We start from the raw sequence: 14922 nt of genomic DNA, 5'->3' as shown, positions 1-14922 counted from the left end.
CATAATGTGAGCTAAGAGGCAGGCCCTAGCCTCCCACGATTCTGTGTTCGAGACATACTCAAACCTTAGACACAAGCCTCCTGGTTAGAGCAAGTGAAACTACACTGGCCTACGCCTGTTGCCTGGAAAAACAACAACAAAACAACACTTCTGAAAAAATCAGGGCAACTGAGTGAGACTCAGTACTTTTCTGTGACATATCTTTGAGATACACATGATTTCAATTCTGCATTCCTATAAGAGGATAAACTGGCCAGCTAAAAATTATATGGTTAGAGTTTCGGCTACCATTTTATTGTTTATATTAGAATTTTTTAAAATAAAATGAAAATAAAATAAAATGCTTCCTCAGAAGTGATCCTAGCTCAAGGTTTGGTGATAGTAAAGTGTGAAGTCACTCAGTCGTGTCCAACTCTTTGCAACCCCATGGACTGTAGCCTACCAGGCTCCTCCGTCCACAGGATTTTCCAGGCAAGAGTACTGGAGTAGGTTGCCATTTCCTTCTCCAAGGGGATCTTCCCAACTCAGGGATCGAACCCAGGTCTCCTGCATTGTAGGCAGACGCTTTACCGTCTAAGCCACCCGTTAAAGGGCCTCTTTTCACAGAAAGGCTCATTTTGAGATTTATGTATATTATTATTAGAAAATAATGGTGTATGTTGTCACACCACATTTCCCCAATTCTGAAAGGTACAGTGGTCAACATGATGCTAAACCATGTATTTGATCCTCTCCCCAGTTCACTTGAGTAAATGAACTATAGTTTTCTAACCAAAGTATCTAATACTGTCTTTCTCTCGGTTGTTAAAGCTTTTTTCCTTGTTCCAGGTTCTTCCTCATGTATTTGATTAATAAAGACGAGACAGAGCACACGGGACAGGTGAGAAATATCTAATAGAATCACACCCCTGTGTTAGAGCTTCCCCTTCCTAAGTCAAAACTCAGTAGAGAAATGACTCCATCCATCTCTTCCATGCATTTCCCCACTGCTTCCTGCATTGTGAACCATCTCTTTGTGAATTACAAAGTCAAATTTTAAGGCAAACTCCTATCTGTTCTACAAGGTCTCCTGGTTATCCTTCCCAGCACACACTGGCGTTTGCTAAGCCCTTAGGGTTGCTGCTTCTGAGCAGAATCACCGGAGGTGGGGAGAACGGTAACAGAGAAAAAGACAGTGTGAGGCCGAGTGGGCGGTGCCGCAGAGAGCAGGAGCGTCAGAGTAGAAGGGTGGGAGACACAGCGCGAGGAAGGTAACGACCTCCTATGTGGGTGACGCGGGGACGCGAAGGCTGGATGTGACAGTGTGTGTGTCAGAGGGATTCTGTGACTAAGTATGAACAAGACACACAAAGGCAGAGAACAGGGGAGGAAGAGGTAGGTTACGGAACATTCAAACATCACTGGCTTTGTAGGAAAACTTCATGGCTCAGACACTCAGAGGCAATTGGCATCCGTATCTAGCCTTGGTTCTCCTGGCCCCTGCCTCAGTGGGCACTCACTGCTGTCTCCTCATCCATTCTGCCTCCTCCCAATTACAAATGATGCGGGATCAACTCACTGCTAAATCTTTAAGTATTTTTAGTGGCAATCATTGAGTTGGTTTCACTGGGGGTTTTTTGTTTGGGATGGTTGGGGCGGGGAGTGGTGGTCAGGAGAAGGGAGAAATGACTTCTTGCTCCCAAAATAGCCTGGAGGGTGGGGGGCAGTGGCTGAAAACAGAGTGAGGAAGAACGTGCAGGTTGGACCTCATCCACATCAATATTCCCAAAGGGAGACAGAGATGGAAAATAAATTGGGTTTCAGCTTACTGTGGTTGGTTCTCACTATTTCAGGAATCTTACGTCTGGAAGATGTACCAAGAAAGGTGCTGGGATTTCTTCCCAGCTGGTGACTGCTTCCGGAAACAGTACGAAGATCAGCTTGGATAAATGGGAATGAAAGACGCCTCCACCATATTCTGGATGGTCAATAAAATCCTTCTCTTACAATTCTGCAACACATTGGAAAAATGCCGTTTCCTAAAGGCCTCCCGTACAAGGAAGAGTTCATTACATACTTGTGATATTTCGGAATTGACTTGGATTTTTGTACTTAATGGACTTACATGGTGGGAGATGACCCGTCAAAATGTTAAAAGGATGGCACAGCATCAGGGAAGCTCTAGTGGAAAGTCTTCACGTTTTTCAGTTCTAACTAGTGTGTGGGGATGACGTCACTGAGGGAAGGGCTGGAGATGCAGGAAGTTTTAGATGCATAATACCTGGAATTTTAAACACTTGAATGCCACGTGACAGTAGCCCACTAGTGATTCATGGTCTGAGCTACAAAAAAAAAATCATTTTAACTGCAATCTAATTTTTCCCATGGTACTTGCTAGTGAATGTATCCAGAATCAGCTTGAAAAGCTTTAAGCAGTTAAAGAAATAGAAAACAAAAAAACCACCACTTTGTCGACACTGAAACATCGATTAAGTGCCTTAAAAACCTCTTTAGATATAGCTATGCAAGTTTTTTATGTTTATGTTCAAGATGGACAGTTCCATTTAGTTGTGTTGATCTTCTCTTACTTTATGAACTGCACTTGAAAAGTTATTCATAAGATTTTTGTTTTTCAGTAACAGCTTATCAATTGCTGTTATTAGAAGTACTGTACTGAAAATTCAAAAAAAAAATCTCAACCTTAAGCCAAATTGAGCAACGCTTTATGGTCCCTTGTAAGTAGTGGAGCTGCTCTATTTAGGTGAATCTCCTTAAGTAACATGAAGTGCCCACTGCAATAAAGTCATACACACCACTCCACGGCTTGGCCTCTTGTAATGAACCACCTTCTGGATGATTCCCAACCACCCTTTGACTGCAGGGGAAGGGACATGGGAGTAACAAATAGCCCAAAGCCCCCCACACAAGAAAGAAAAAAAATCTACAGACCAGTGTGTCTTTATTTTGGCCAAATGCATGCCTGGTTGCTTAACTCTCTTCTCTTCATCAGCAGCACCTGCTATGCTGTAAACAGAGGAAGAAACTGGAAACAAGGGCTGAAACATCTCTTGCCCTTAAGGCATCTATTCAGTTACTAAGCCAGAGAACAAATGTAGCGAGCCTCTTAAATGTCTATTTCAGATGTTGTTGAACATGGAGGAAGGCATCTACTGCACTAATAAGCGTGATGGTCACATGGGCTTGGGCGGTGCTTGTAAACCAGCTGTTCTAGGACAGCCTTGGGCCTGCGCACCATTACAAGGCAACCAAAATTGGCTTCAGGCAGTTTTCATTTTGTTTTCCCTCTCTCTTTTTCCCTTTCTTTCCTTGTCATTAGGAAATCATGCTGTCCAACCAGTCTTCAAGCTCTTCCTCGGTAACATTTCTGGATATACTTGGTTGCCCCGAGGCCACGTTCTTTTCTTCCAACACAGATGGGTTTGCAGGTTCTAAGAAAATAAACGCAATGATAACAACTTCACGTTAGTCTCAGAATTGAGGGTTAATGCCTCCCTGGGTTTTGATCCATGCGAGAAATCAACCAAGTTGTTACTCCCCACCCCACCCCACCAATAAGAGGAAACGTTCTGGTATTGTGCCTACTCCCTAAGAAGATCCAATAATACCTAAACAAATTCATAAATGGGGTAGATTTGCTCTTCTATTTATTTGAATGGTGAATCTCACAGTTCATGAGGTTTTTGTTTTGTTTCTTAAAGACCAATAGCTCTGTCTCCTTTTTTACTAAGCAGTGATCCTGGAAAGCCATCAGAGGGTCCTGAGGGCAGTGTATGGACGGGGCAGTCACTAGGCCTCTCCCTGTCAGATGGGCCACCATCTCACAGAACGGGCACGTGAGGAACTCTCCCCCTTTTTAAACAAAAGCGGAATAGCAGGCAAGAAGCACACAGACTTGGTCCCCAGGCCCGTTCAGACAGTCGATTAAAAGGTCTGCTTCTGCACAGCTGAGGCCACAAGGCTCTAAATGCCTTTTATAGCATGAGTTCAATTTGTAGCCCCAGGTTTAAGATTGCAATCAAGCAGGTAGCAGCTTTGGAAGGCCAGTATTATCGAGTGAGAACGATGTTGTCAGAAAGGTCAGCTCAGGGGGGAAGCGGAGATGTGAGCACAGAAATAGATGTCAGTGAACGAGGCCAGATCGATGGCAGACACCGATGAAGATGTGTGGGGATGTGATGGAGGTGAAGCTATTCTCACAAAAACACCAGAATCAAGAAGATGGGTGGGGAATAAAATGAAAACTGTACCTGCTTCTTCGTGGACCACCTCCCCACCTTTCTCGGATTCCAGGTCCTGAGCTGTCTGGTCTGAGAAGATGTCACCTCCCTCTTTCACAGGTGCATCTAAATTAAGCAGCAGATCTAGCTCTTCTTCCAAATGATCTGCTGCCAACTGCAGCAGGGAAGTGGGGTTCTGAGAACCCTTGGAAGGACCCGATCCTGGGCCGTCTTTACCCGGGTACATGGGGAAGCCAGCGGTGGTGGATTTCATCTCAGAGGGGGACCCCTTTCCTCCAGGCCCCGAGGGCCCCTTTAGCTGCATCCCTAGTCCTTTGCCGTCATTATTTCTCTTTGGTTTCACCTGAGGGAGCTCTAAGGGAAGGGCCGTCTGAAAGAGAAGCACAATATCAGAGTTAAAACCGTGAGCCCTGCCCTATTTGCTTAAGCAGGAACTAAAGCAGAGGAAGCCATCAGACTTTGTGGAGTAGGAAATTCAGTTCAGGCAGGAAGGTTACAAAGTGTCACCATTCCAGGCTTGCCCCAGCACCCCTTCTAATTAATAGGGGTAAATGTGGGACACCTCCCCACTATGTTCACCCCAGCCTTGTGCTAACCAGATTAGAGCTGAAATCAAAAGCCCCATGCGTTCCCATCACTGGCCTGAGATCAGACAGAACCACAGGTCTAGGTGAATACACACTTAAGCCTGTGACGAGGCAGACGTCTGTAAAAGGCACTGAGGAGTAATAAGTAAATCAGATCTGTTCGTACTAAAATGCACAAATACAGAGGTGAAGGGACAAATTCACTAAGAAGAAAAATAATGTTACTAACGGTCATTTGTGAGTAAAAATTGCCAGACACTAAAGAAAACATTCTATCTAATTACATTTTAAAAACTCCCCAAACAGGCAAAACTAACTCTTGAATATTAGGAGTCAGGATAGTGGTTTTAGGGAAGTACTGCTTTGGGTCAAGGCTGGGTGGTGGGGGTGGTGGCAATATTCTGATTCTTGATCTAGATGGTGGTTCCATGGTTATAAAGATTTACATGTGCACTTTTCTACATGTTGTAATTTAATAGAGTTAGAGCCTCCCCCCAGGTGACTGTATGTAGAAGACGACTGAGAACCACAGTTCTGGAGGGAGGACCGAGGTGACCTGCCTGGCAGCAGTCGGGTAGGTTCAGAAGGAGGTTCAGCTGCTCTTGGAGCCACTGTCCCCTTACTTGTACATTTAAGCATCCTGAGCAGATCCAGTTTGCTAATAACTCCTCAGGGCTTTTAAGACAGTAGAGCCTGACACACGAACTTAAACACTCACCCAGCACTGTCAGTGTGCAGGGTGGAGCTGGGATGTGGGCCCCTGTTCTAATCTTGTAATCACTCAGATGGTCTGGATTGGCTGTCCGGCATTATTTTTGTCTGTCTGTTCACTCCCCAGGTGAGTAAGGTACAAACACAGTTAAGAATAACTGCTCTACATAACGGGGAAGGGATGGTATTTTAAAACTATTTAGCCAAGTTTTCAAAGTTCCTGTAATTACTTTATATCTTTCCTCCTAAGGCCTGCCATCCTTCACTCTGGATTTCTCATAACACTTCCCCCTGTTTCTCTCCTCAGTTCTGGGATCCCCATCACCTTCACCCCAATGAGGTCCTGTTAACCACTCCTCATTGTCTGGGACCAAACCAAGTATGTCCGAACTCTAACCATCTCTGGACACCCAGAAGAAAAATAATATTTGCCCTATCATTAAGACAACCCCAAACATGCCTAAAGAAGCCCCAGGGTGATTCCCCATCAGAGGCAAATGCCAGTCTTTCTACTTCTCAGCCCCGAAGTGTCCCCCAGCCCTGAATTCTACTTGCCCTAAATTTTAGGCAAGTTAAGTGCCATAGAAACAGCAATTGGATGGGTAACCAGTTCATGGTGAGTTTAAGCTTGGCATCATATTCATCTGTAGAACAAAACTGATCATTTTAGTTGCTCGGATTCTATTTAGTACTGCCCAGGGTTTCACTTAAAAAAAAAAAAAGAAAATCCAGTCAAGTCTCAAAGAAATTTCTAAGTTCCTTCTGGTTTAACATTGGACCCTTCCTCTCTTATCCCATTCAGTGGCTCCTCTTACCTACCGTATACTGGTTTTAACCCCGAAATTTATATTTCTAACCCTTAATTCTGAACTATAAATTTCAACATCCAATTTACTATTATTTTCACTTTGAAATCTCAGAACAAACTCATCCTGTCCAAGCCTCGCTGATACTAGCTACCACTGGGTTGCACAAGCTGGAACACCGAGAATTCTTTGCCTGCTCCTGCTCCACTACCAGTATTTCACCAAGTCCTAGTAATTTTACTTTTGAAGTTCAGTTCTTGGTAAAGTCCAGTTCCCCACTGCTGGTCCAGGCTACAGCATTACTCACCAGAACCGTGCAAGAGCCACTCACTTTGCCTCTCCTCATCCACACTACTCTTGCATGGGTGTGCATGTGCAGACTTCCCCGACACACCCACCCCACTCTCACAGTCTTCTCTCCACTCTGCAGCCACAATACTCTTTGTTACTGTTGTCATTATTACTAGCACTGCTATTACAGATCTGATCGGGTTACCCTTCTTTAAACCTCAACTCAAGTGTTCCTATCCTTTGGCTCTCAGTTTACTTGTAACTTCTTCAGAAAAGTCATTCCTAACATCATACCAAAGTAGATCAGGTTCATTATTACATACTCTCATAGGACACGGTGCTTATCCGTCACAGGACTTAGTGCAATTTGGCAACCTGATTAATACCCGTCTTTCCCAACAGATTAAGCTCCATGAGGGCAAGAACCATGTCTATCTATTCACCACTGTAACCTGGGTGCCTCGCACAGAGCCTGGCACATGAACATTTTGGGTGCAACACAAGCCAGACTCTGTACTTTTACATTTCATTCAACTCCATTACATTTTATCCTTTAAAATGTTCCAAATGTATCAATAAAACAGGATAAAAACTTTGAAAAGTATTTTGTTCTCCCTCAAAACTTTACAAAATTCTACCCGATACAAAACCCTCAGCCTGTTGGAAGGAAAAGCTGATTCTGAGACATCCTGCAGGGAGATGTTTTTCAGTTTGCTTCTTCTGCCCTAATTTACACCAGCCTCCAGAAGCCATCAGGGGTCCTACCTGAACCAATTCAGCAGCAACATTGAGTCGGAGTGAGAGAGGCAATTCTTGAAGGGCTCGAACCAGTGACTCACAGTCCACATAAAATGCTGAATTCTACAGAAAACAGAGAAATTGATCAATCAAGATGATTACACATGACCTTTCAGAAATAAAAGGGCACAAGACAATAGTAGTAACTATAAATAAATCATCCATGACCTTTAGCTGGGAGTAATCCAATCATAAATCACACCTGATATGGTTCTATCATCTCTGCATGAAGATAAGCAAAACAAAAACCACCTTCTTGAGCCACAGCTCAGGTGGTCAGAGTAGCAGCAGGGTAGCTACTCTGTACACAGGGATCGAAAAATGCAATACAGCTTTTCAGCTGCCCAGGGTAGCTCAAATGTAGACTGTACGGAATGGGAATTCCCCAGTGGTCCAATAGTTAGGACTCTGTGCTTCCATTGGGCGGGGCGGGGCGGGGCAAGGTGGGGGTGGGTGGCATGGGTTTGATCCCTTGTCAGGGAACTAAGATCCTACAGGCTGCACTGCATGGCCAAAGGAAAAAAGACAGCATGGTAACCTGGAAACTGTGGACGTTCTTGGAATTACAGAGAAAATTCAAAGCATTTAATGAAACATAACTGGACACCTCCTCCATATTCAGATGGCCGGCCTTTGGGAGGGCAGTGGAGAGCTGTCTCGGCAGTGACTTGGGGCTGACAGGCACAGCCGGAGGAGTCCAAGTGCGTACACTTCCCTTCCAACCAGAAATCTGGGGTGGAAACTTACCCTCCAGCTGGCAGCTCTGTGTGAGAGGCCGACACTAAAACTCCCTGGGACTCCATTCCCATTCACAGGCGCAAAGTCCCATCCGGCAATGCCTTCACAGATTGACTGTATTTGAGAAGGCATTCCAGATTATCTCATGACCCCTAACAGCTGCTTCTAGGTACCCTGGCCATCCAAGAGAAGGGAAAAACTAAAAGGTGGGTGAAATCACCACATTAGAGTCAGATACCACCAACCACGTCATCCACCAAGGACTGTCACAGGTCTAAGTAGAACTGTGCCCCCTGCTATGATCACGGACTTCAAGTTAGAGAAGAAAACCCAGGGGTCATGGAGTCTCAGATCCACTATAAGGATGTCCTGGGTAGATGGGTTTATGATGACTGGAGGTGGGCAGTCATTCCTGGAGTTCTCAAGTAGAGCCCCAGCACTAAATCCAGACCCACTCAAACTCCCGAGCCTCACAACAGAAGTACACAGGGATCGAAAAATGCAATACGGCTTTTCAGCTGCCCTTTTGAAAGTTTCTGGAGATGGCTAGCTCTTAGGGGAGCAATGTTGGCAGCATCAGATGTGGCCCCTTGCCCTGGAAAAAAAAACAAACCTACATCTAAAAATAGAGAAAGAGTATTTAGGGAACAGGATGGAGGAAAACAAGCCCTGGCAGGAGAGCAGGAAATTCAGTCCACACACAGGCCCCACCTCAGTCCTGCACTCGGCACACCCGGTGCTTCATCAGGGCCAGCACGGCCAGCCTTTGTTTTGAAGTTTGAAGAAAATCTCTGAGACCACTAGAAAAATGTGGTCCTGAATCTGTAACACATGAGTCAATTACCTCATTACAAAACGGAAATCTCAGCCTTCCCACTGCTGAGGTGTCTGCAAAGACCCCACGTGTAGACCCCCTGCTCCCTCCACCATGCCTGCCAACTACTCAGAGCTGCTAACCACTCTCAGGTCTCCAGAGGAGGGCCACGGAGACGTGCCGCGGTCCAGCTACAAGTGCTCACACTTCCTCCCCACGTTCACATCAAGTGCAACACACTACAGGTATGTTGTTAACAAGGAAGAGTCTGTGAGACGTGAGGAACGGCCAGGCTGTGCTTGTGTGTGTGTCCTGAATGACGGACCTTTGGCTGCTCCGACCCCCACATCTTTAATTCCCACCCCCCATCCAAGCCCAGGTGACAGGGTACCGTCTCCATAAGGCCCTCACGACACTTCAGCCCAGCACAGTGGTTTCTCCTGGTCTCCCTGTAGACGTCTCAGAGCCCAGAATCTGCCATCATCATACACCACTGTGTAAGAAGACTTTCCCTTCTTTTATCACCAGTTTGTCCCCTAAAGAGCTAAAGCTGAATGCCTTCCGACATAAAGGGAGCTGTAGTGAATCCCTTGTAATAATAAAGTGTGAATTTGAAAACAGGTTTGATTGGAATAACCACCATGAGTTAGCTTTTTTGGGCTCCATGTTGTAAAGTAATTGGTGGGTTAACTTCGCCTGGAGAGCCCGGCTTCCACATCTATCTGGCCAACTCTATACCCACTCACAGTTGGAGGGTGTGTGAAGCCTGGCCACCTGGTGCCTCCTCTTCCGCAGACGTGGAGGCTGGGAGGGCACAGCCAGCCTTGACTATTAGAACGAGGTCCCTCCACCCCACGTCTCTGCCATAGTGTGCACAGAACTCGGTCTGGATGCTGAGAATCTATTCCTGAAGGTTCCTCCCTGTCTAGGAACTCAATCAGACTCCTAGTCTCGGTGTCTGTATAAAGACCATCTGGTGAGGAAAGAACCTGCTAAAACTCCACTTACAGCCTCTAATCAGACCATTATACCTTCCTCAGTAGCTATAGAACTCATTGTCCACATCTGGGGACTCGGGGCCACTTTACAGCGGAAGTGCCCAAATCAAGCAACACTTAGGAGTAAGCTGGGATGCCTTCCATGTACAGAGTCCCATCCAGAACTGCACTCTCGGGGGGAAGTGAGGGAGGGCATATACGCCATTAGGAGCCAGTTGTTCGGGAACCACCACACGTCACCCAGTGCTTGCTGCTGCTTGAGGAAGCGCTATGGAATAAACAAGTCACTAGTCAACAAAACTGAAAAGTAAAATGAAAAGAAAAAAAAAGCCTCAGATGATTTTTTAAAAATAATGGGCCTATTTTTTTCACCCTACAAAGTTCTCCTCCTACTTCACATTCCCTCTTCCCATGTTCCCACACTGTCCAAAGAACAGGTCTGAAAACCTCACTCAGGGATCAGAGGGACCAACTCCCCTGAAGAAATGGGGCCAACACGGCTGCAGCAGGGACCCTGACTGCCAGGCCATAGCCCCTTCACCCTGCACACGAGCCACAGGCTTGTGAAGGCCAGTCACAGCCGCGGTGCCAGGCGCCTGCCGTCAGGGGCTGCACCAGGACCCACTGTCAACTCTGCTTCCTCATGTCACCAGCTGCACTGGGGACACGGAAGCACATGAGGAACAGACACACAGATGGACAGACAGACAGGGAGGGAGGTAGACGGACAGATAGAAGGATAGACAGACAGGGAGGGAGGTAGACGGACAGATAGGTAGTAGACAGATATATAGACAGATTCTCCTCTTCTTTTTCTCTCTCAAGTAAGCAAAAATAAACAGTACCAAATGAGGAGTGAAGTGGGACACAAAGCAGTTATGACGGTGAAGTGATGAATTCGCTTTGGGATATGTCCTACTAATACTTCAACTCCACACACTCACGGTCAAGACTGCCTTCTTCTGCTCCATGAGTTGTCACTGCTCACCTCGTCATCGTGCTGGGGAGCTGAGAGCCCCTGCAAATCTTTCTTGTCCTTATGTCTCCTGTCTGGCCTGGACGACATTCTCCGTCGTCCTCCATGCAGGCTCATCCATCAGTGAACTGTCTTCCCTGCCACGGCCCCACGCTGTCAGCCCACATCCCATCCCATGACCCAACACAATATCCTCCCACTGCTTTTCCTCCTCCAACCTCTGACCTCTTCAGTCCCTCCTTCCCAAAACTGTGGAGGTCCAATCTAGCCATTTCCATTTTCTTGCTGAACAATACTCTTGTGAACAAGTAACAGTAGCAATAAAGGCTAATTTTGAGTGTTTCCTATGTGTCAGGAACTGCACAGAAGAACTTTTATTTATAACCCAGTCTAATCCTCATGACAACTCTGAGCTATACTTAATGATTAGTTCCATTTTACAGATGAGAACTAGGATTTACACTCAGGATTGTCTCTCTGAAGGCTATGCTCTCACCTACATGCTAAACTGCCCCAGATGAAAGTGAAGACAAAACTGCTGGTACTAAGTGGCCTAGACCTACCCTGGAAGCCACCTCTTCTGAGAATACCACAGTCCAGCTATGCTCCCAACTCCGAGCACAGCCTGGCCTTTCAGATCTCATCATTCTCCTGTTGTTCCCCAGAGAGGACCCGCCAGAACCACACTTGTCCACCAGGGCCCATTCAAATCATCTTCACCCCACTTCACCTTCACTTCACTTCCTACTCTCAGTCACTGCCAGTCCAAAGCAGATTTCTTCCACCATATTATGTTCACTTATTACACCAACTATCTTATGTTGCATTCTTTTTCATTTATCATCTAAACATTTACTGATCATCTACCACATGTCATCTACCACTATGCTAAGGCAAATGCCTAGGGTGATGAACAAGCATGAGCTTTGTCTCATTCATCTTTGAATGCTGCCGCTGCTGCTGCTAGGTCGCTTCAGTCATGTCCGACTCTGCGACCCCATAGACGGCAGCCCACCAGGCTCTGCCATCCCTGGGATTCTCCAGGCAAGAACACTGGAGTGGGTTGCCATTTCCTTCTCCAATGCATGAAAGTGAAAGTGAAGTGGCTCAGTCGTGTCCGACTCTTCACGACCCCATGGACTGTAGCCTACCAGGCTCCTCCATCCATGGGATTGTCCAGGCAAGGGTACTGGAGTGGGTTGCCATTGCCTTCTCCCATCTTTGAATAAGGGGCATCTAATAAAATATATAATAAAGAACAAGTGCTCAGTGTTTTGATGAATGAAAAACCTTAGAATTATCTGAAAATCTCAAGGTAATTAAAATGTTCTCTTTTAGCCAACATGGTTCAAAGGAGTTGAAACACGAGCCGTTTGGCTTTCACTAAATTCTTCCATTTATCTGTTTTTAACTGTTCTACAACTCTAAACCATACTCAGGTACATCCCAAACAGACTCAAGAAAAACAAATATTTTTAATTTCCAACTTTTTCTATGTTGTAATATGTACTCTTTGTAAAGTGACAGGCAGTTATTTTACAAGCCACTTTCCTCCCCTCTGTCTTTCTGATAAGTCAATGTCCATCCCAAACAACTGAACATAACACCAGCCCACCTGGGATTGCAAGTCACCTACGGTGTGTATTGAGTTGACAACAGAATGGGCAGGAAGGGACCACACCTTACCCATCAAGTCTACGGTTCGGTCTCCTGTCTGAAGCTCTGGGCGGACAGTCTGATCACTGTATTGGACAGTGTGCGCTAGTCCTGGGGTTGGGGAAGCATATGCCAAATCACCACTTGTTCATTCTCTGTGTGTTTTTAAAGGGTGAGAATACCTGTCATCTCTCATATGAAAAGAATCAGTGCAATCCTGCTTGGAGAATCATCAAAACTCCTTTGGGAAGAAAATATGGTAGGAATACAAAGAAAATAAAGTGTGTGGGTTTTATGGATTCATTGAAAGACTATGATACTTGTTCTTATTTTATAGCTTTCTGTTCCTAATTATAGATAAAAGAGTTATTTAAAACTACTAAGTTAAGGATTCTCTTACGTAATACCAAAAACACTGTGGGAGCAAAAAAATGAATTCTCAACTAATTCTAAGAGGAATTTTCACAGAAAGGGAAAAAGTCGAAGGCCAAATGGCAAGGTAATCCACTCAAAATCATAACCATAATCTTTGGCCCTGCAACCCAGTCTGTATGAACTATAGTCACAGATGAACCGTGTGAGGACTTCACACAGTGGCTGGTATGAAGGTCAACTCCAGCTCCAAGAACTTGTAAAATCTAAGCTCCCTGAAAACTTTCTAAGCAATTTAGGTAACTGAGGCTGAACTGTACACGAAGTACTAGACTCTTCTCTATGTGAAGACTCTGTCTAAAAACAACAGTGCGAAAGATGCTGGTCTTTATCCTTGAGAAGAGCCAACCCACATTCAACACAAAGCTTCACCTTACCTGTTTGGGGCATGAAGCTTCACCATCCCACTCTTTCTCCTCGGCAAACCGGAACTGTGAGAAGGAGTCCCCTGGGAATAGAAAAAAACATACAATTTTACATCAAAGCCAAAGGTGAACACTCAGTTCTCTAAATTTCCCTTTGGAAGGAAAAGTGCCATTTCTGAAGAGCTGACCATCCCAAACTTGGTGATACCATTCGACAGAAGGTCCCGGTCCACGTCTTTCCACAGCAACCTGTGTGTAGGGGGCACTTGAAAATATTGTTGACAGCTGTATTCATTGTTTTATTCAACTCTCAATAAGCCACCATCCTACACACTTGAGGAACAACTAAACAGTCCTGGCCTGCAGACATGGCCATCTACCCATTTTAAGCATATTTTCATCTCTCTGCCTAATGTATGCATGGAAACTGATATGCATGATTTGAAGGGTAGGCAAGCAGAAAAGGACAGAGAAAACTAGAACTGAAGGAGAGCAATTCTCAACTGACCCATAATATGACGACTTAAAATATCTCTTTGAAGCGAGGTTACCAGCCTCAACCATCACTCCAAAAATCACCTGGTTAGAAAGTCAGATGCAAAATAAAACCCAAAGGATGTGCCTTAGATTAGTCAATGTGAATCATGACGCATGGCTGGAATGAGCATGAGCTCTTGGAATAAAGGAAAATGAATCAAGATAAACAAGCTTGACAGATGATTCTGCACAAGGAGCCTGACACAAGGCTTATTTTGTAAACGTGTACTGACCTGATTATTTGCATTAGGGATAGCCAATTTATAAGCAAAGAACTATTTCTCTATCTAGCTTTCAGGATCCTCCAAAATGTGGTCATACCTCATTAATGCACATTTACTTCCTATTTCTTCAGACTTTCTGCTCCAGAGTCAGCCTCTTTTTCACAGTTTGAACATACTTCATTTTCTATCCTATCCTCATTTTTCTTTTAATCCTCCTCCCTTGTCTGAAAGACCCACACACTTTTACCCATTCACATCCTATTTATATTTTAAGACTCAGGTACAGGCCCACTTCCTCCTCCTATAATCTCTCTCAGGTTATTTAACCACAGAATCCATTCTTTACTTCTAACTTTTAGAGGGGGAAAAGAAGTGAAGAATTCCAAATTAAAGAGGCAAAGATAAAACCTCCAGCATCTAACACTTGACAAGATCAAGTTCAAGGTAAAACAGGCCAAGAACATCAGTCTTTATCATGAGAAAGAGTAAAATCACAATCATTAGTCACTAGCAAATCAATTTGATCCCCCAAAAGTATGATATAAAGGATCTGAATTAATAAGGTCTTGTCTGTGCATGTGGGTATATAAGTGCATGTGTACACATATGTATTATGATTATATGTGGATACTTCATAAATATTTGTGTAATATTGGTATTTTAAAAGGACTATAGAAAGGTTACAAAAAAAAAAAAAAAAAACCTTTAAAAATACCCTAAAATGCAGCAATCATACAAACCGTATTTGCTG

General features: G+C 44.8%; 2 protein-coding genes across 9 annotated transcripts in view; one reads left to right on the top strand and one right to left on the bottom strand.

Moving 5' to 3' along the window:
* Window positions 1–2386, top strand: part of RYR3 (ryanodine receptor 3) — a 547151-nt gene extending 544765 nt beyond the window's left edge. For all 8 annotated transcript variants that reach the window (XM_043471377.1, XM_043471383.1, XM_043471384.1 and 5 more), the window contains 2 exons: window positions 829–880; window positions 1833–2386. In XM_043471377.1, the coding sequence (XP_043327312.1) occupies window positions 829–880; window positions 1833–1928 (148 nt within the window). In that variant the 3' untranslated portion in view covers window positions 1929–2386. The remainder of the gene's footprint in view (window positions 1–828; window positions 881–1832) is intronic.
* Window positions 2387–2921: 535 nt separating this feature from the next.
* Window positions 2922–14922, bottom strand: part of AVEN (apoptosis and caspase activation inhibitor) — a 194192-nt gene continuing 182191 nt past the window's right edge. The window contains exons 5-8 of the mRNA XM_043473009.1: window positions 13423–13493; window positions 7399–7494; window positions 4248–4608; window positions 2922–3428 (exon numbers count right to left, since the gene is read on the bottom strand). Of these exons, the coding sequence (XP_043328944.1) occupies window positions 3313–3428; window positions 4248–4608; window positions 7399–7494; window positions 13423–13493 (644 nt within the window). The 3' untranslated portion in view covers window positions 2922–3312. The remainder of the gene's footprint in view (window positions 3429–4247; window positions 4609–7398; window positions 7495–13422; window positions 13494–14922) is intronic.

This window comes from Cervus canadensis, chromosome 6, assembly GCF_019320065.1.
Source record: "Cervus canadensis isolate Bull #8, Minnesota chromosome 6, ASM1932006v1, whole genome shotgun sequence".
Lineage (NCBI taxonomy): Eukaryota > Metazoa > Chordata > Mammalia > Artiodactyla > Cervidae > Cervus > Cervus canadensis.
The sequence above is the reverse complement of the archived record's forward strand: the minus strand, read 5'-3'. Positions and strand labels throughout refer to the sequence as shown.